Consider the following 22098-nt stretch of genomic DNA (forward strand, 5'->3'; position numbering starts at 1 on the left):
GTTCCGCGACTAGGAATTGATCTGTTTTCATAGGCCACAGGAAACAAATTAATTATTTGGGCTACAGAATTGCCACCATAAAACCATTTCCGCTACAGTAAACAACATCTTAGTTTTTTTTTGCTAGGGTTAACTGCAAAGCGATGCGACCAAGTTCGCCTCTCAACAATCTATGAGCGATTCAATTTGTGCATTACCCCTACGCTTGTTTATCCCCCACTTAACGACACCGAATATACACACACACGTATACTTAACGTACGTCCGTGTTGGGTGTATCTCCTAAAATTAAAGTTACCAATCGGTATAAAGTGGATCTAAATGTCGTTCATAAGTATATTCTCTTTTTTGTGTAGACCTATATTATATTCCTCATAAAGGTTCAATTCATTTGACTTTTTTAGACTTATAATCAGTTTGACATTTTGAAATTGTATTCTATGTTTTTGTTCTTGTATGTGTTTATGAACGGCTGATCTTGAACTGGACAAATGTTCTTTGAACCGAGTGTATATATTTCTACCCGTTTGGCCGATATACAGGGTGATTCACATAAGAACCGACACAGAGCAGGGACATGTAGAGGACAATAAATTAAGATAATTTAAAGTAACTTACCTCTATACTAAGTTGTACACCTGAGGAGTTATAGGCCTTCAAAGTTGGCTGTTAAATTTTTAAAAAGTTCAATATCTTCGTAATAAATTAAGCTAGAAGAACCAAATTTGGTATACGTTATGAGTGTACCAAGGGTATTAATTGGTAGCAAATTGAACTCAATTGAGGCATTTCAAAGGGTTGATTACGGGTGATGGTCCCCTAAATTTTGACAGATTTTTTTAACCTTTTGCTGGATTTAATGCATTATTACCTCATTTCATGTGGAATTTAATTCTAAAACTTTTCTTTACTCTTATTATTTTTTAAAATACATTGTCGTTTTCATAAAATACTCAAATAACTAAATACAAGTATTTCGTTAATGCTACTTAAAATCATCGAAAATTCAGTAGTCGACTGTGAAATTGTACGTCAAACTTGACAAATAGGTTATAAAACCTTGTTGTCAAATAACTTTATTTAAAGTTTTTTAAAAAATAATAAGAGTAAGAAAAGTTTTAGAATTAAATTCCACATCAAATGAAGTAGTAATTTATTAAATTCGCCAAAAGGTTAAAAAAATCTGTCAAAATGTATGGTACCATCACCCTTAATCAATACTTTGAAATGCCTCAATTGAGTTCAATTTGCTACCAATTAATACCCTTGGTACACTCATAACGTATACTAAATTTGGTTCTTCTAGCTTAATTTATTACGAAGATATTGAACTTTTTAAAAATTTAAGAGCCAATTTTGAAGGCCTATAACTCCTCAGGTGTACAACTTAGTATAGAAGAGGTAAGTTACTTTAAATCATCTTAATTTATTGTCCTCTACATGTCCCTGCTCTGTGTCGGTTCTTATGTGAATCACCCTGTATATTTTATTGCATTCCGGACATTCGATCTTATAAACACCACTTAATTCCTCTTTTCTATGTTTGGCTTTATTATTAATTAAAAAATTGCTAATTTTGTTGTGATGTTTATTTTTGTAAATTGTGGTTCAGTTTATTTTCTCGGAATTGGTATGAATAGTGGCTACTGTATAAACATTTTACAAAATATCTATAATAAGGTCCATAGTTCTAGAATTAACAACTTGATTTATCCTAATGTAAAAAACATCTCAAAATTCCTAATACTTCCATTTCACCCTATTTTAGAAAATAAACTGAACCACAATTTACAAAAATTTAATTTATCACCTGCTTTTGTATCTCATAACAAAATTAGCAATTTTTTAATTAATAATAAAGCCAAACATAGAAAAGAGGAATTAAGTGGTGTTTATAAGATCGAATGTCCGGAACGCAATAAAATATATATCGGCCAAACGGGAAGAAATATATACACTCGGTTCAAAGAACATTTGTCCAGTTCAAGATCAGCCGTTCATAAACACATACAAGAACAAAAACACAGAATACAATTTCAAAATGTCAAACTGATTATAAGTCTAAAAAAGTCAAATGAATTGAACCTTTATGAGGAATATAATATAGGTCTACACAAAAAAGAGAATATACTTATGAACGACATTGCTGACTTCGATACTAACAGATGTTTCCACGATTTTCTTTAGATCCACTTTATATACTATGTTATATGCATTTTGTTATGCATACCATTTCCATTTGAATTTCTTGTTGCTGCCTGTCCTGTTTTCTCTTCCCACAAACGCGCATGCGATTATAAATCTCGTCAAAACCAGAAAATTCCATCTATAGTTCGTTTTTTTTTTTCTATAATACTTGTCAATGTAAATTTTTTAGGGTTTCTGTTGGTATTATCTAGAACCCTTATAAAATTTATGTTGTTTTCCTGATTTTTAGTAACATTTTCAGTAACTAAATAGTTGAGGTTAAAATACTAATACATTTTTAGATAAATTCGACTTTAATAAAGTACATATCTGTTGTAAAAACGTGCTACAAACAAAACACCTTTTCTAGGTAAATAAATGGTAAATAAACACCCCACAAGATTTTTTATGCACCTTTTCTTTTTCAATAACGAAAGCTCAAACGTCAATGTGACATATTTATTTCAAAACATGATAAAACAAAACTCCCTGTTAATTTTGGAATAATTAAAGAATACCTGTCCCACTTAAAAATCGATGATTTTTTTTTTTAATCGGTAGGAAATGACTCAAAAGATGCGTTAATGATAAAAAAAAAGTGCGGAAAAGTGTAGTACTTACCGAAAAATCACTTTAAAGTTGCGATTTGACGTTTCTTTTTGGAAGTTCAAAGCAATGTTAAATATGCATTTTCGTATTAAATCCTAACCTGAAATTGTTTAATTTATACCCACGCACAAAATAAAAAGTTATTTTCACTAAACTTATTGAGATTACAACATATTTTCGGATGAAAACCTTGTTTCTTAGGCTATCGATGCAGAATGACAATTAAATGGCGTTAGATAGAATTGTTTCTACCAAATGTGTGTTAATAGACTTTATGTTAATAGATTGTGTATCAATTGATCTGTCAAACGACTAAAATATCTTTAAATTGTAAATATCAATGATAAATAAGTATAGTAGCTTATTTAATAATAGTTTGCTTAAATTAAAATAGTTATTAAAAAAGACATGTGTATACATGGTTACAAAATAAAAATAAATAAATAACCCGTGTGATGATAGCAACAAACTGTGCATTTAACCAAATGACAATTACAACTGACAACACAAGCAATGTTAACCATGTATTTTCGTATTAAATCCTAACCTCAAATTGTTTAATTTATATTCACGCACTAAATAAAAAGTTGTTTTCACTAAACTTGTTGAGATTACAACATAATTATTCATAATGACACCTATGTGAAGTTAGCCCCCAATTAAATAGCATTTTACATGTATAGTATTTTGATTATAACATGAAAATCAGTGAACCGATTTCGATAAATAATGTCTCATTCGAAAGGTTAATCCTTGGCCAATACGAAAGTGGAAATGCCCGTGAAAATTTGAAAACTCTTTCGAATTTCGCTAAAACGTCAAAATAATGCGAAGATACACGAAAATAACACAAAATTGACCTTTTTTAAGTGGTGATAACTCGTAAACGATGTACCCGATGATCAAAATCTATACGTCACTCGATTCGTCATAGTGTCTTCTATCGAAATCACAAAATGCTCGATTTCAATTCTCTCCCGCTTTTTTTTTTATATCTCAATCGAAAGTTTGTGTCTGGCTGAATGCTGTTGTCGAAATGCCCGATTCGAAATATTTAAGGATTTTGATTAAAACACAACAAACGAATTAATTAAACACATCAATTATCTCCGTAACTAATTGACCAATTTTAGTCATCAAAATCTCGGTCGAAAGTATGATCTGCAATGAATGCGAAGGTGGAAATGCCCGATTTCAAAATTTAGTTACAATCGTTACATAGACTGTGTGTCTATTAACTGTGTACAAGAGCGTCGCCAGATAGGAGCAAAGATAGATTCGAAAAAAGAAATTGAATAGAATATAAGATACAAACAGATTCTAAAAATCTATTTGAAATGTTTATAATCTGTTATCGCATTTAAATAGAGAGCATGAGAGTTAAATAAAAATTTGTTATTAAAAGACTTCAAACCACTTAAATATTATAATTAGGATAATTATTAGTTAGTTTAACGTTATTTTGGAACTTAATAACACATATTATTGATGAAAATCCCTTTCGTAGTTACAAAGTTTTAACATCAAAAGTTCATAACGTAGGGTGTATGACGTAAGATGGGTTTATGAGAAAGTTAAACTTGTTCATTCATAAGTAGATAGTTATTATTATCTTTATAATTTGTTACACGAATGAAAAAGCTCAACTCCTCCATAATTTATATTATGTTCAGTCTTTATGTGGTGCTAAAAAATATTGGAATTTTCTTTAGTTTTATGTTTCTAATTTTCAGCCTCCTCCACATTTGTCCGATAGCAACAAACTTGTATCCGTAATTTTTTATCTACTTTCTTAGCTGATATCTTTCTTATTATTAGAGATAATTCGAGATAATAATTAGAGATTCTTTCTCTATCTAAAACCGGTCTTTGTCTGTCGATAAGTTAATACTAAGATCAATCTGTACTTAAACTACAAAGCGGTGGCTCTGTACTTAGATTAAATAGCTTAAAATTACCAAACTTCAAGCCTTTGTGCAATTGTTATCAAACCGATGTTTAGAAAACTATTATCACACTCGGAAAGAGCGCTCTTTAAATTCATTATATCTTAACCCGGGTTTTCGTTGGTAAATGGGTCTATCGGCGTCATGCTTAAATCGCCCTTAATATACATCCCTACACGCAAAAACGTTTAATTACTATTCCTTTAAACAAGTTTCTTATTTGATATTGGGAAAACTATAGAAGTATAGATCTATTTTATCTACAATTTGCTGCTCTTTCTAATGGTGTATAACACGCGGCTATCGCTGCTTGGTTATAGAGTTTTTTCCTGGTGATATAAGAAAGTTATTGATCCCAACAATGTTTAAAAGTAGCTAAAACGTGTGAATTTGGTAATTTTTTGACCAAAAACGTCCTTGTGTAAGTCTATAACTTCATGATATACTTCTATAGTTTTCCTCATATCAAATATGTAAGAAAGTTGTTTAGAGGTAGAGCAATTAAACGTTTCTGTATATAGATTTATATAATATATAGTTTTGACCAACAAAAACCCGGATTAAGATATTTGAAGGAGCGTTCTTTCTGATTGTGAACACAGTTTTTTAAAATTCGGTTTGATAACAATTGCACAAGGGCTTGAAGTTTGGTAATATTAAGCTATTTTACGTACAGAGCGGTGTTCTTCATCTTTTATTGATTTTAATATTAACATATCGGCAAACGAGGACCGACGATTTTATAAAGAAAGAATCAAGCTTTCATATGGTGCATTTAGTGTTCTGCTATATCTAATAATAAGAAAGATATCAGCTAATAAAATAGATAGGAAATTGCGGATAAAAATTTGTTGTTGGAAGGTTTGTTGCTATCGTTGCTATCGTCACATCGTCAATCGGGCATTTCCACTTTCGTATTGGCCAAGGATTAAGCTTTCGAATGAGACATTGTTTATCGAAATCGGTTCACTGGTTCTCATGTTATAATTAAAATACTATACATGTAAAATTCTGTTTAATTGGGGACTAACTTCACATAGGTGTCATTATGAATAATTATGTTGTAATCTCAACAAGTTTAGTGAAAATTACTTTTTATTTAGTGCGTGGGTATAATTGAGGTTAGGATTTAATACGAGAAAATACATGGTTAACATTGCTTGTGTTGTCAGTTGTAATTGTCATTTGGTTAAATACACAGTTTGTTGCTATCGTCACACGGGCTATTTATTTATTTTTATTTTGTAACCATGTCTTTTTTAATAACTATTTTAATTTAACTAAACTACTATTAAATAAGCTACTATACTTATTTATCATTTATATTTACAACATAAAGATTGCAAAGAGCTTTCAGTCATTTGACAGATCAATTGATACACAATCCATTAACACAAAGTCTATTAATACACATTTGGTAGAAACAATTCTATCTAACGCCATTTAATTGTCGTTCTGCATCGATAGCCTAAGAAACAAGGTTTTCATCCGAAAATATGTTGTAATCTCAACAAGTTTAGTGAAAATAACTTTTTATTTTGTGCGTGGGTATAAATTAAACAATTTCAGGTTAGAATTTAATACGAAAATGCAATTTTAACATTGCTCTTAACTTCCAAAAAGAAACGTCAAATCGCAACTTTAAAGTGATTTTTCGGTAAGTACTACACTTTTCCGCACTTTTTTTTTATCATTAACACATCTTTTGAGTCATTTCCTACCGATTAAAAAAAAATTCATCGATTTTTAAGAGGGACAGCTAATCTTAATATATGCCTTAATTTTGCCAACTTGACAACAATTTGACAGGTATTATAGCAAAAAAATGAACTATACAATAGGTCCTTTCTTGTCAATCATACACCTGTCCTGTCGTCAGTTCCATTCCAACTAAAGAATTTTTAATTTTAACTCCGTCTAATGCGTATTTTTTTAAAATATAGTTTTAGTGATAGTTTTATTTAGTTTGACGCTAAGTAAGTTGTCTTTTCCAGAATATTAACCTGTTTTAATTTCTAATATTAAGCCATTTGTTTTGACGTTTTTAGTTTTAACCGTACAAATTTTACTGTCAAATATTTCAACCTGATGATTTGTTCTTCAATCAACAACTCTTGACGGTAAATTTGTTTTTTGTAATTAGCTGATATCATAATGAAACTTATTTTTACTTTGTCTCTAGTCGTGCCAGATGAAGATCGCATAGTTCGATTGAAACACGTGTAGCACCAAAAATAAAAATTAAATATATTTATTCATCGTCTCTGAGATTTCTTGTTTTTTAAAAAAATTAAATCTTTAGACCCGTTTCAGGCATTTTTCCATAATGATTTTATCGCCTATATCCGTTACTTTACGGACACACTGTATATTTTTACATATTTGGATTTGTCCCTGTATAATACATTTTTAATTTTTTTTTAGTGTCCTGAATCTTGTGGTAACAGAAAATCGTTTCAAACTCGCAAATTAGCCTGCGTAAATCTCCGTGGTCAACACGTCCAATTAAAATATTGCCCGAAATTGTATAAACCAACTAGGAAACGTCGTTGCCCGAGAATTCCTTGCGTTTACACCAGTTGCAAAGACATCAAAGAGAAAATTCCCAACTCAACGAACGCCGATTACCGCATAACGATTAACGGAAAATCCGCTTTGGTTTATTGCTACAAAATGGACACTTCCGAACCGGAAGAATACATAACGTTGCGTCCAAGCACGAGAAATTACGCGGAATTTTTTAATAAACGCTTAAATCGGCCTTATAGTTGTACGAGATACGCTGATCCCAACGATTGCGATTGCGACGATGTTAAAAGCGATATGGTCGGATTCACGGATTTTTGGAAAATTCGATTAAATCTGACAACGATGCGAATTGTTGATGATGATTTTACCTTTTCAACGAGTGCCTCGAATCGGCAGAAATACGGGAGAGCGGGGGATTGTTATAGCGACATCGAGGATTGCATCGAGGGGAGTTTTTCGGTCGATTTAACCGGGACTTCGTTTCGGATATCCGACGTGGTGACGTGGTTTTCCCATGGAAATTCCGCGCGACACCACATTCATAAAATGGACGGAAATCGGAGGGTTTATGGGAGATGCGGAGGAAATTGCGGGTATTGTTTACCCGATCCCAAAAACGGATTATTGGTTGAAGTGACTTAAATTAATTAATTAATATTTATTCTCAAAACTGCCATAATTCCCTGCCATTTTATGTGTTTAATTAAGATTTTAATTTTTAAGGATTATTTATCTTTGTGTTGTTTTATTTAAGTGTTCGTTTTAAATTTTTTTTTTAATTAAATTAAATTAATTAAAGAGTATTAATTGTAAAACAAAAATGTAAATATTTATCTTTTTTAATTAATCATAAATATTACAGCACCATTTTTTATAATCCAAAGAGAATGTGTAAAAGACCTTAACATACTTTATTAATTAATAATACAATTATTGAACACTATTTTATTTTTAGGCGGCGATCCGTTTTAATAGAAACAAACCGGGCCTATCTCAATCCAAAACGCTTGTCCCTCTTCACCCACATCCCTAATCGCGACGTCAACTATCGGGAGACGCACCGATTTGTCCGTTTTGTAGGAAAGAACACTTTGGGACCAAGAATCCGTCCGGAACTAACACAAATAATCAAATTAATTTTTAATCAACGGCGAGACGATAGCAACAAACCACCCAGCAACAAACTTTTTCCTTTATACAGGGTGTCTCAGCGAGGCCGGTCATTAGACGTTTCTGGGGTTCTGTGCAAACAAAAAATTTGAGAATGCAGACTTAAGTATTATCAATTACGTTCTCTTCATCTAAAATATTTTCAGATTTCTAGCACTTCCGGCTATACTGGAAGTCGCCACCTACTTTATTTTTTTAAATGGAACATCCTGTATATTTTTACATATTTGGATTTGTCTGTTTGGAATTCTCGAGTTATTCGAATTTTTCTACAAAAATTTGCTCCAGCGGACATTTGTTCAAAAAATCATAGAACACTCAATTTTTGAGATATCAATTTAGAATTTAGAACATATTTAAACAACATGATGGAGTATGTTTGGTGCCGAGAACGGCTGTCTAGATCATTTGGTCACTTTACTATGTTACGTTAACTTTTCGAAATTTGGAAGCACCATAACTTAATTTTTTTAAATGGCACCCCCCATATTTTATTACTATATCGTATGGAGAGGGGGTGGGATTCCGGAGGGATGGAAAGTGGGGGTAATTTGCCCAGTATATAAAAAGGGTAATAAGGGAAGTGTAGAGAGCTACAGGGGAATTAACCTACTAGACTCGGCATACAAGGTATACACGAAGATACTGCTGGGAAGATTGGAGGAGGAGATGGAGTTGGGGGGAATTTTGCCGGATGGGACAACGTGTATGTGTTGAAGCATTTGGCAGATAGAGAGCTGGATAAGAAGGGAGGGAAATTGTACGCCCTGTTTATAGATTTGAAGGCGGCTTTTGATAAGGTGGATAGGGGGAAGTTGTGGGAGGAGATGGGGAGGAGGGGGATAACGGAACACCTAATTGCGAGACTGAAGGAAATATACATGGAGACGATGGCTAGGATAAAAGTGGGAGATAAGCTGAGCGACGTGTTCTGGATGACAAAGGGACTGAGGCAGGGATGTCCGCTGAGCCCAAGTCTGTTTGCACTGTATACGGCGGACCTGGAGGATAGATTGGGGAAGGGGCAGATGGGAGGATTGGTGGTGGGAGGTAGAAAGGTGCATATGTTAGCATACGCGGATGACATCGTGGTCATGGCGAGAGAAGCGGTGGAGATGAAGGAGATGATAAAGACATTGGAAAGATATTTTAGGGGGAAGGGGCTGGAAGTGAATGTGGGGAAGACAAGGATGATGAAGTTTAAGGTGAATAAGGTGATGGGACAAGTATGGGGTTGGGGGAAGAGGGTCTTTGGAAGGAATGTGGCAGCGAGGAAGATATGTTTGAAGGTCTGGTTAGCAGTGTGATGATGTATGGGGCAGAGGTATGGGGATGGAGGGAGCAGGGACCGCTGGAGGACGTGCAGGCTAGATATTGGAGATGGATGCTTGGGGTGGCGAGAGAAACACCGGGGTATATAGTGAGGGAAGAGGTAAAGGTGGATAAGGTCAGGGTGGAGGCGGGCAGGAGGGCAATGAAATATGAAGAAAGAATAGAAGGGAGGCCAAGCTGCGGGATCCTGGGGGAGTGTTGGAGGGAAATTAGAGAGGGAAAGGTCAGATATGGGAAAGGACACAGAGACAACTATTATAGACGAGCGGGCTACTCGGTAACGGAGATAAATAGTAGACGAAGGGTGGGTAGGGAGATGTGGAGGGAGTTGAGAGACAGGGACCGAGATGTGCAGAGACAGGAAAGAAGGACACAAATAAAAGAGGGAAGGTATAACGAAAGATACAGGGACATAATTACGGAGGGGCTGCCTAGATACTTGTTATTGAAAAGAGATGAGGAAGGGAAAAAGTTGGTGGCTAGGTTCCGTTGTGGAAACGAGGAGAGAGCCAACAAATACTGGATGGCCGATGAGGAGAGGTGGTGTAGGCTGTGCAGAGAGGAATGGGAAACGTTAGAACACATGCTGAATGGGTGCAGTGAGTTGAGGGAGGAGGAGTTGGACCGAGGGCAGATCTTAGGAGAGGGGGGAGAGGGGAAACGATGGATGAGAATGGTTGTGGGGGTGAGGAGACAAAGGCATGGGTGAGGGTCGAGGAGCCGAGGGCGCGGAAATGGAGGAAGAGGGTAGAGAGTGAAAGTAATATTTGAATAATGTAAAGAATTGTAAACAATTACTGTATACAATAAACTCTTAATGTGTATTATCGTAATTGATAACACTTAAGTCTGAATTCTCAAATTTTTATTTTCGCCAGAACCCCAGAAACGTCTAATGACCGGTCTCGCTGAGACACCTGTATTTCCACCTACTTCTAGGACCCATGTCTTTGTTATTTAGAAAGATAGCGAAAAACTAAGCACACTGTTGGAAAGCTTGGTCTTTTCTCTATCTAACCCGAGTTTTCGTCCGCCGATATGTTGATAATAAGAGCAAGAAAAAATAAGAAACGTCACGCTGCATTCAATTTACCTCAAAATTACCAAATTTCACGGCCTTGTGCAGCCGTTACCAGACGGAAATTCAATAAATGGTTTACATATTCGGAAAGAGCTGACCTTGGACTATCTTATTCCGAGTTTTCGACCGTCAATATCTGTCGGCGTCTGTCAAAAAAACGCCCCTGAAAAAAAGCCTACAGTTGGCAACAAACTTTACTTTTGTATTTCCATCTATGTACTTTTCGGGCGGATATCTTTGTTATTTATAACGCTAGCGAAAAACTAAGCACACGGTTGGAAAGCTTGGTCGTTTGTCTATCTTAAACCGAGTTTTCGTCCGCCAATATGTTGATAATGAGAGCAAGAAAAAATAAGAAACGACGCGCTGCCACGAATTTTTGCCGCGGCTAAACCACGCTTGGGTCAATAACTCTCTTATATGGCGGGGGAAACCCCTAGAACTATATTCATCTTATGGGAAATTTCCTGCTCTTTTCATCGGTATATAACACATCTCAATCACACGTTTACACAATCGTTTATCAGCCCAGCAATAAACTTTTCCCTTGTATTTGCGTCTACTTTTCGGGCCAATATTTTGGTTATCTAGAAAGATAGCGAAAAACTAAGAACACGTTTGGAAAGCTTAGTCTTTTCTCTATCTTAAACCAAGTTTTCGTCCGCTGATATGTTGATAATAAGAGCAAGAAAAAATAAGAAACATCGCGGTGCATTCAGTGTACCTCAAAATTACCAAACTTCATGGCCTTGTGCAGCCGTTACCAGATGGAAATTCAATAAATGGTGTACATATTCGGAAAGAGCTGACCTTGGACTATCTTATTCCGAGTTTTCACGCACCTGAAAGAAAAGCCCCTACCGATGAAAACACGCATATATTTCTTGCACTAATAACTTTCCTATTTGACAGGGGGAAAACTCTACAACTATTTTCAGCTTATGGGAAATTTCCTGCTCTTTCCAACGATGTGTGGCACACCGTGATCACACGTTTGCACAATCCTTTTTTCTGACTATGAACTAGCTAAACCACGAATTTTTGCCGCGGCTAAACCACGCTTAGGTCAATAACTCTCTTGTATGACGAGGAGAAAACTCTAGAACTGTATTCATCTTATGGGAAATTTTCGGCTCTTTCCAATGGTGTCCGACGCACTTCGCCTGCGCGTTTGCTTACGCGTTTTTTAAATTGATGAACTGAGTTAAAATCATATATATATACTATCTCCTATATCGCTGACTAAGGCAGCAAAAGAGTGTAAACACTAGAGTGCAGATATATATATATCTGTCTCTGTCGTGCCCCGTCTACACAAGAGACATGCGTGAACACGTGGTGAGTACGCTTTTATCTTATTAGACGGTGAATTAAAAATTAATAGCAGCTGATGACCTTGATGTTTATAAAACACCAAATAAATGTTTGACATAAACATAACCTAAAATCTAATACAATAATGGCTTCTTGTTTTATTTATAACATTTGAAATCGACAAAATTGTCATGGTTACATAAAATTTGGTTTGTTATTTGGGTTGCCTAAACAAAAGTAAAGAATATAATGTTTAATGAACAACCTACATAAAGTTGATATTTAAAGCAATATTCAACGTCAATTTCACACAAAAGTACATATATTCTAATTTATTTGATGCATCTACGATAATTTATAATTAAAGTCAACTATCTACAATAATTGCATTTCAAAGCTGCATAAAATACGCGCGAACACTTCAAACTCTTAAAAATTTACGATTCGCGCAAGCGCCTTCGCGATATGGGGGCACGACAAAGACAAAACATATATCATTCCGTCTGCTTTTGATGGAAACGCTCGCCACTCATTGCTTAGATAGGGAGTCAGCGATATAGAAGATAGTATATATATGGTTAAAATGCAAAGTTGGTAACATCAAAACACAATTCAACAATTCGAGTGTAAAATCACTCAAATTCTTCCACATTCTGATAAAATAGGTGTATTAAACTTTGCTAGTAGTAAAACGCAGTAGGTTTTAATTTAACTCCACAATATATTTATAAAAAACTCTCCGTCGTCATTGTCAGACATCTTAGATCTTATACTACATCCGGTTATTATACGTAACCAACTTCACACCACTTATTCTTACTTTTACATACAGATGTCGCGATAGTCAAACCCTAATAAGGTGTAACATGAAATAATCTTTCCGTTTTGAACAGTTTAACATATTTCTAAACGTAAAACTAAAACTAACACTAGCACTATTACTAGAACTAACACTAGAACTAGAAACTTTCGGGTTCGCTTCCAATTTGTTTTCTGAAGAAGGTTGCAACATGGCACCCGAAAGCTAGTTCTAGGTCTAGTGTTAGTTGTAGTGATAATGCTAGTGTTAGTTTTAGTTTTATTAACACCGGCCGTTACGGTTTTAAATAAATTAAGAGTTAATGAAAAATTATCTGTCAACATGAAATGAAGTTAGGATTCTCTCTCGGGTAAAACTTTGTTCCAATTTTTCCTTCATCAAATAAGAAAGTTAGGGTAAGAAGTGATTGCGTTCTGCTACCTGTAGGTTGTCTTTCAGGTGCGTTTCTTTTACAGACGCCGGCAGATATTGACGGCTGAAATTAATAACGGCTGCAAATTTTTCGCTATTTTGCTAGATAACGAAAATATTGGACCGAAAAGTAGACGGAAATACAAGGGGAAAGTTTGTTGCTGGGCTGAAAAACGATTGTGCAACATATGATTGAGATGTGTTATATACCGTTGAAAAGAGCAGAAAATTTCCCATAAGATGAATATAGTTCTAGAGTTTTCTTCCGGTCATATAAGAGAGTTATTGACCCAAGCGTGGTTTAGCCGCGGCAAAAATTCGTGGCAGCGCGTCGTTTCTTATTTTTTCTTGCTCTCATTATCAACATATCGGCGGACGAAAACTCGGTTTAGATAGAGAAAAGACCAAGCTTTCCAACCGTGTGCTTAGTTTTTCGCTAGCGTTATAAATAACAAAGATATCCGCCCGAAAAGTACATAGATGGAAATACAAAAGTAAAGTTTCTTGCCAACTGTAGGCTCCTTTTCAGGGGCATTTTTTTGACAGACGCCGACAGATATTGATTCGGAATAAGATAGTCCAAGGTCAGCTCTTTCCGAATATGTAAATCATTTATTGAATTTCCATCTGGTAAAGGCTGCACAAGGCCGTGAAATTTGGTAATTTTGAGGTAAATTGAATGCAGCGCGACGTTTCTTATTTTTTCTTGCTCTTATTATCAACATATCGGCGGACGAAAAGATAGAGAAAAGACCAAGCTTTCCAACAGTGTGCTTAGTTTTTCGCTATCTTTCTAAATAACAAAGATATGGGTCCTAGAAGTAGGTGGAAATATAAAGGAAAAATTTTGTTGCTGGGCGGTTTGTTGCTATCGTCTCGCCGGTTTTTTAATCAAATTTAATTTAAGTTAACTCACCCTGCACTCATCTTCAATAACGTCATACTTAAATCTTTGATTTCCTTTCGGTGTTAATTCAGCATCGTTCCACGCTAAAAGTTTTAAACCTTTCCGGTAAGTATGTTTATTAACATCGTAATAAGCGACAGATTTCTTGCAATGATACGTAATATTTTGTTCCGCGTGCCCCGACAATAACTGCAAAAATCCGATTTGATTACTATCAGATTTATACGTTATCTTCATCCCTTGCTCGATTTCGCCCAACCAAACTTCATGTTGTTTCAAATTTAACGAAATTTCGGGTGTTTTCGCCGGTTTTGGAATAACGCAAGTCGCTTGTCTCTTCATATCGCAATGAACTAAAATCGAATCTTTTGGATCACCTTCATTTGGGTCAACCCAATACTCCCCATCTCCTAAGTTAGGGTGAGCTACGTTAATGTCTCTGCAACTTTTTCCTGGGTAATTCTTTTGGCCGTTTGGTTTTTTAAATTTTTCAAAAGAAGCTTTGAGTTGTTCGTAAGCCTTAATGACGATTTCTCGTCTTTCTTCGTCGGTGATGGTGCTCCCGAAGATTCTTAATGGTTCATCTCCGAGTGGGTCGGGTCCCTTTTGATTATTAATTTGTCCTTGTTGTAATAACGCGGCTAAATTAGCGGCGTCGAATCCGAATCCATCGCCGGGGGGACCTGGGGGACCTGGAGGACCTGCTGGACCCATTGGGCCAATTTTGCCGTTATCGCCGGATGGACCTCTTGGGCCGGGGTTGCCTAAGTTTCCTTGGAGACCCGGAGAACCATCTCGCCCTGGAAGTCCTCTTGGTCCGAGTTCTCCATCTTTCCCCGGAATTCCGGGGAGTCCTTGCATCCCTTTATCACCTTGTTGACCGGGGGAACCAGGTAATCCTTGGAGCCCATTAAATCCCCGGTGTCCTTTCGCCCCTTTTGGACCTTCTTCTCCCGCTACACCCTTAGCTCCCTCTAAACCAGGAGGTCCCGATTTTCCTCGTTGCCCCTGGGGGCCTTCAACACCTTGAGGGCCCATTTCGCCTTTCGCACCTCTCTCCCCACTCAACCCAATCGGTCCTTGTAACCCTGGAGGGCCGGGTAATCCTTGAGCCCCCGGTGATCCTTGATTTCCCGTTAAACCAATCGGGCCTTTATCTCCTGGTCGTCCCGCGATTCCCGGTGGACCCGGTTTGCCGGGGGGACCTTCATGGCCTTGATCCCCAGCGGGTCCCGGTGGCCCGGGGGGGCCTAATAACCCAATGGGACCCGGGGCTCCTTCGTTTCCTGGTCGACCAGGCGCTCCTTGTTCCCCCTAAAAATTAATTAATTAAAAAAATTAAAAAAAAAAAATTTGTTGTAATACAGGTGGTCCTCTTAATCCAGTTGGTCCCGGTGGTCCTGAAGTCCCCGGTAATCCCGTTAATCCACGCTCTCCCGCAGAACCTTGCGGCCCACTCGGCCCCGTTAATCCAGGTGGACCATCAGAACCCGTTTCACCTTTAGCCCCTTCAATTCCCGGGGGTCCAGGTTGCCCACTAAGTCCTGGAGGGCCCGGTCTACCTAAATCTCCAGCTACACCTTTAATCCCAGGGATTCCTGGTGGACCTGCTGGTCCTGAATTACCAGGTTGACCCTAAATCAACAAAAATTTGTATTAAAAATATTAATTAATTTTATTAATTACAGTTTGTCCAGGTTCTCCAGGTCTTCCAGGTGGCCCCATCAACCCCGCATCCCCCCTCGCTCCCGCTTCTCCCCGATTACCCTTCGCCCCAGTTAACCCAATTAATCCTTGTGGTCCAACCTCGCCGGGTTTTCCTACAGGTCCTGGATTACCTTGTTGACCTTTAGCTCCGAGTAATCCTCTTTCTCCTTTAACACCCGGAGCTCCAACCAATCCTTGTAAACCGGGGAATCCTTGATTTCCCTGTGGGCCAACAGCCCCTCTTTCCCCCGGAGTTCCGGGTGCGCCGGGTTCCCCGGGAAATCCGGGTAATCCGGGTTCGCCTCTCTCGGCGGGTTCTCCGGGTGGACCGGGTGGGCCAACAATTCCTTGAATGCCGCGTTCGCCTTGGCGACCAGGAGGTCCTTCAGGACCTGGGGCGCCGAGTGAGCCGCGTTCGCCTTTTTCGCCTTGATGACCTGGGGGGCCTTTTAATCCGGGTAATCCAACCATTCCGGGGTGACCTGAATGGCCTTTATCTCCTTTCGCGCCAGGTGGGCCCTAATACAAAAATTATTAATTTAAAAAATTAATATCTCAAGAACAAAAAATACTTTTTCAACAAAGATTAGAAAAGAAAATTGAGGATTAAGAAAGTTAATTATAAAAAATGAAATTAATCGTAACAATTTTCCAAGGGATCGATTATCCACGAATTTTTAGTTAACTCAAAAAAATTAAATTTGTTAAAAATATTGAACATTTCAAAAATAAATATCTCAAAAACGAAACGTAATTTTTCAAAACGAATTCGATTGCTGGAAAGGGGGTGCTTTTATTAATAATCGGTGAGAATTTCGTAGTAATTTTCCAAGGGATCGATTTTCTACGAATTTTTAAAGTTAACTCAACAAAATAACATTTGTTAAAAATATTGAAAGTTTCAAAAATTAATATCTCAAAAACGAAAAGTGATTTTCCAAAACGAATTCGATTGTTGGAAAAACGATGCTTTTATTAATAATCGGTGACAATTTCGTAATAATTTTCCAACGGATCGACTTTCCACGAATTTTTAAAGTTAACTCAAAAATATAAAATTTGTTGAAAATATTGAAAAACTTCAAAGATAAATATCTCAAAGCGGAAACGTGATTTTTGAAAACGAATTCGATTGCTGGAAAGGGAATGCTTTTATTAATATTCGGTGAGAATTTTGTAATAATTTTCCAAGGGATCGATTTTCCACGAATTTTTAAAGTTAACTCAAAAAAATGAAATTTGTTAAAAATATTGAACATTTCATAAATTAATATCTGAAAAACGAAAGGTGATTTTTCAAAACGAATTTGATTGTTGGAAAGAGTATGCTTTTATTAATAATCGGTGAGAATTTCGTGATAATTTTCCAAGGAATCGATTTTCCACGAATTTTTAAAGATAACTCAAAAAAATTAAATTTGTTAAAAACATTGAAAATTTCAAAAATCAATATCTCAAAATCGAAACGTGATTTTTCAAAACGAATTCGATTGTTGGAAAGGGGATGCTTTTATTAATATTCGGTGAGAATTTCGTAATAATTTTCCAAGGAATTGATTTTCCACGAATTTTTAAAGTTAACTCAAAATAATGAAATTTATTAAAAATATTGACAATTTCAAAAATTAATATTTCAAAAACGAAACGTGATTTTTCAAAACGGATTTGATTGTTGGAAAGAGTATGCTTTTATTAATAATCCGTGAGAATTTCGTAACAATTTTCCAAGGGATCGATTTTTCACGAATTTTTAAAGTTAATTCAAAAAAATTAAATTATTAATAATATTGAAAATTTCAAAAATTAATATCTCAAAAACGAAACGTGGTTTTCCAAAACGAATTCGATTGTTGGAAAGGAGATGCTTTTATTAATATTCGGTGAAAATTTCGTAATAATTTTCCAAGGGATCGATTTTCCACGAATTTTTAAAGATAACTCAAAAAAATTAAATTTGGTAAAAATATTACAAATTTCAAAAATTGATATCTCAAAAACGAAACGTGATTTTTCAAAACGAATTCGATTGTTGGAAAGGGGATGCTTTTATTAATAATCGGTGAGAATTACGTAATAATTTTCCAACGAATCGATTTTCCACGAATTTTTAAAGTTAACTCAACAATATAAAATTTGTTAAAAATATTGATAATTTCAAAAATTGATATCTCAAAAACGAAACGTGATTTTTCAAAACGAATTCGATTGTTGGAAAGGGGATGCTTTTATTAATAATCGGTGAGAATTTCGTAATAATTTTCCAACGAATCGATTTTCCACGAATTTTTAAAGTTAATTCAAAAAAATTAAATTATTAATAATATTGAAAATTTCAAAAATTAATATCTCAAAAACGAAACGTGGTTTTCCAAAACGAATTCGATTGTTGGAAAGGAGATGCTTTTATTAATATTCGGTGAAAATTTCGTAATAATTTTCCAAGGGATCGATTTTCCACGAATTTTTAAAGATAACTCAAAAAAATTAAATTTGGTAAAAATATTACAAATTTCAAAAATTGATATCTCAAAAACGAAACGTGATTTTTCAAAACGAATTCGATTGTTGGAAAGGGGATGCTTTTATTAATAATCGGTGAGAATTACGTAATAATTTTCCAACGAATCGATTTTCCACGAATTTTTAAAGTTAACTCAACAATATAAAATTTGTTAAAAATATTGATAATTTCAAAAATTGATATCTCAAAAACGAAACGTGATTTTTCAAAACGAATTCGATTGTTGGAAAGGGGATGCTTTTATTAATAATCGGTGAGAATTTCGTAATAATTTTCCAACGAATCGATTTTCCACGAATTTTTAAAGTTAATTCAAAAAAATTAAATTATTAATAATATTGAAAATTTCAAAAATTAATATCTCAAAAACGAAACGTGGTTTTCCAAAACGAATTCGATTGTTGGAAAGGAGATGCTTTTATTAATATTCGGTGAAAATTTCGTAATAATTTTCCAAGGGATCGATTTTCCACGAATTTTTAAAGATAACTCAAAAAAATTAAATTTGGTAAAAATATTACAAATTTCAAAAATTGATATCTCAAAAACGAAACGTGATTTTTCAAAACGAATTCGATTGTTGGAAAGGGGATGCTTTTATTAATAATCGGTGAGAATTACGTAATAATTTTCCAACGAATCGATTTTCCACGAATTTTTAAAGTTAACTCAACAATATAAAATTTGTTAAAAATATTGATAATTTCAAAAATTGATATCTCAAAAACGAAACGTGATTTTTCAAAACGAATTCGATTGTTGGAAAGGGGATGCTTTTATTAATAATCGGTGAGAATTTCGTAATAATTTTCCAACGAATCGATTTTCCACGAATTTTTAAAGTTAATTCAAAAAAATTAAATTATTAATAATATTGAAAATTTCAAAAATTAATATCTCAAAAACGAAACGTGGTTTTCCAAAACGAATTCGATTGTTGGAAAGGAGATGCTTTTATTAATATTCGGTGAAAATTTCGTAATAATTTTCCAAGGGATCAATTTTCCACGAATTTTTAAAGTTAACTCAAAATAATGAAATTTATTAAAAATATTAACAATTTCAAAAATTAATATTTCAAAAACAAAACGTGATTTTCCAAAACGAATTCGATTGCTGGAAAGGGGATGCTTTTATTAATATTCGGTGAGAATTTCGTAATAATTTTCCAAGGAATCGATTTTCCACGAATTTTTAAAGTTAACTCAAAATAATGAAATTTATTAAAAATATTAACAATTTCAAAAATTAATATTTCAAAAACAAAACGTGATTTTCCAAAACGAATTCGATTGCTGGAAAGGGGATGCTTTTATTAATATTCGGTGAGAATTTCGTAATAATTTTCCAAGGAATCGATTTTCCACGAATTTTTAAAGTTAACTCAAAATAATGAAATTTATTAAAAATATTGACAATTTCAAAAATTAATATTTCAAAAACGAAACGTGATTTTTCAAAACGGATTTGATTGTTGGAAAGAGTATGCTTTTATTAATAATCCGTGAGAATTTCGTAACAATTTTCCAAGGGATCGATTTTTCACGAATTTTTAAAGTTAATTCAAAAAAATTAAATTATTAATAATATTGAAAATTTCAAAAATTAATATCTCAAAAACGAAACATGGTTTTCCAAAACGAATTCGATTGTTGGAAAGGAGATGCTTTTATTAATATTCGGTGAAAATTTCGTAATAATTTTCCAAGGGATCGATTTTCCACGAATTTTTAAAGTTAACTCAAAAAAATTAAATTTGGTAAAAATATTACAAATTTCAAAAATTGATATCTCAAAAACGAAACGTGATTTTTCAAAACGAATTCGATTATTGGAAAGGGGATGCTTTTATTAATATTCGGTGATAATTTTGTAATAATTTTCCAAGGGATCGATTTTCCACGAATTTTTAAAGTTAACTCAAAAAAATTAAATTTGTTAAAAATATTGAACATTTCATAAATTAATATCTGAAAAACGAAAGGTGATTTTTCAAAATGAATTCGATTGTTCGAAAGGCGATGCTTTTATTAATAATCGGTGAGAATTTCGTAACAATTTTCCAAGGGATCGATTTTTCACGAATTTTTAAAGATAATTCAAAAAAAATTAAATTTATTAAAAATATTGACAATTTCAAAAATTAATATTTCAAAAACAAAACGTGATTTTCCAAAACGAATTCGATTGCTGGAAAGGCGATGCTTTTATTAATAATCGGTGAGAATTTCGTAATAATTTTCCGAGGGATCGATTTTCCACGAATTTTTAAAGTTAACTCAAAAAAATTAAATTTGGTAAAAATATTACAAATTTCAAAAATTGATATCTCAAAAACGAAACGTGATTTTTGAAAACGAATTCGATTGCTGGAAAGGAGATGCTTTTATTAATATTCGGTGAGAATTTTGTAATAATTTTCCAAGGGATCGATTTTCCACGAATTTTTAAAGTTAACTCAAAAAAATTAAATTTGTTTAAAATATTGAACATTTCATAAATTAATATCTGAAAAACGAAAGGTGATTTTTCAAAATGAATTCGATTGTTCGAAAGGCGATGCTTTTATTAATAATCGGTGAGAATTTCGTAGCAATTTTCCAAGGGATCGATTTTTCACGAATTTATAAAGTTAATTCAAAAAAATTAAATTTGTTAAAAACATTGAAAATTTCAAAAATCAATATCTTAAAATCGAAACGTGATTTTTCAAAACGAATTCGATTGCTGGAAAGGGGGTGCTTTTATTAATAATCGGTGACAATTTCGTAATAATTTTCCAAGGAATCGATTTTCCACGAATTTTTAAAGTTAACTCAAAAAAATTAAATTATTAATAATATTGAAAATTTCAAAAATTAATATCTCAAAAACGAAACGTGGTTTTCCAAAACGAATTCGATTGTTGGAAAGGAGATGCTTTTATTAATAATCGGTGAGAATTTCGTAATAATTTTCCGAGGGATCGATTTTCCACGAATTTTTAAAGTTAACTCAAAAAAATTAAATTTGTTAAAAATATTGAAATTTCAAAAATTGATATCTCAAAAACGAAACGTGATTTTTCAAAACGAATTCGATTATTGGAAAGGGGATGCTTTTATTAATATTCGGTGATAATTTTGTAATAATTTTCCAAGGGATCGATTTTCCACGAATTTTTAAAGTTAACTCAAAAAAATTAAATTTGTTAAAAATATTGAACATTTCATAAATTAATATCTGAAAAACGAAAGGTGATTTTTCAAAATGAATTCGATTGTTCGAAAGGCGATGCTTTTATTAATAATCGGTGAGAATTTCGTAACAATTTTCCAAGGGATCGATTTTTCACGAATTTTTAAAGATAATTCAAAAAAAATTAAATTTATTAAAAATATTGACAATTTCAAAAATTAATATTTCAAAAACAAAACGTGATTTTCCAAAACGAATTCGATTGCTGGAAAGGCGATGCTTTTATTAATAATCGGTGAGAATTTCGTAATAATTTTCCGAGGGATCGATTTTCCACGAATTTTTAAAGTTAACTCAAAAAAATTAAATTTGGTAAAAATATTACAA

At 34.0% G+C, this 22098-nt stretch overlaps 2 protein-coding genes across 2 annotated transcripts in view; one reads left to right on the plus strand and one right to left on the minus strand.

Moving 5' to 3' along the window:
- Positions 1-8214, plus strand: part of LOC111422089 (ADAM metallopeptidase with thrombospondin type 1 motif A) — a 141952-nt gene extending 133738 nt beyond the window's left edge. The window contains exon 23 of the mRNA XM_071200972.1: positions 7167-8214. Coding sequence (XP_071057073.1) covers positions 7167-7913 — 747 coding nt within the window. The 3' untranslated portion in view covers positions 7914-8214. The remainder of the gene's footprint in view (positions 1-7166) is intronic.
- Positions 8095-22098, minus strand: part of LOC111421347 (collagen alpha-1(II) chain-like) — a 36507-nt gene continuing 22503 nt past the window's right edge. Inside the window, exons 7-10 of the mRNA XM_071200973.1 lie at positions 15993-16532; positions 15672-15941; positions 14316-15620; positions 8095-8386 (exon numbers count right to left, since the gene is read on the minus strand). Of these exons, the coding sequence (XP_071057074.1) occupies positions 8240-8386; positions 14316-15620; positions 15672-15941; positions 15993-16532 (2262 nt within the window). The 3' untranslated portion in view covers positions 8095-8239. The remainder of the gene's footprint in view (positions 8387-14315; positions 15621-15671; positions 15942-15992; positions 16533-22098) is intronic.

This window comes from Onthophagus taurus, unplaced genomic scaffold (genome assembly GCF_036711975.1).
Source record: "Onthophagus taurus isolate NC unplaced genomic scaffold, IU_Otau_3.0 ScKx7SY_15, whole genome shotgun sequence".
In the NCBI taxonomy this organism is placed as follows: domain Eukaryota; kingdom Metazoa; phylum Arthropoda; class Insecta; order Coleoptera; family Scarabaeidae; genus Onthophagus; species Onthophagus taurus.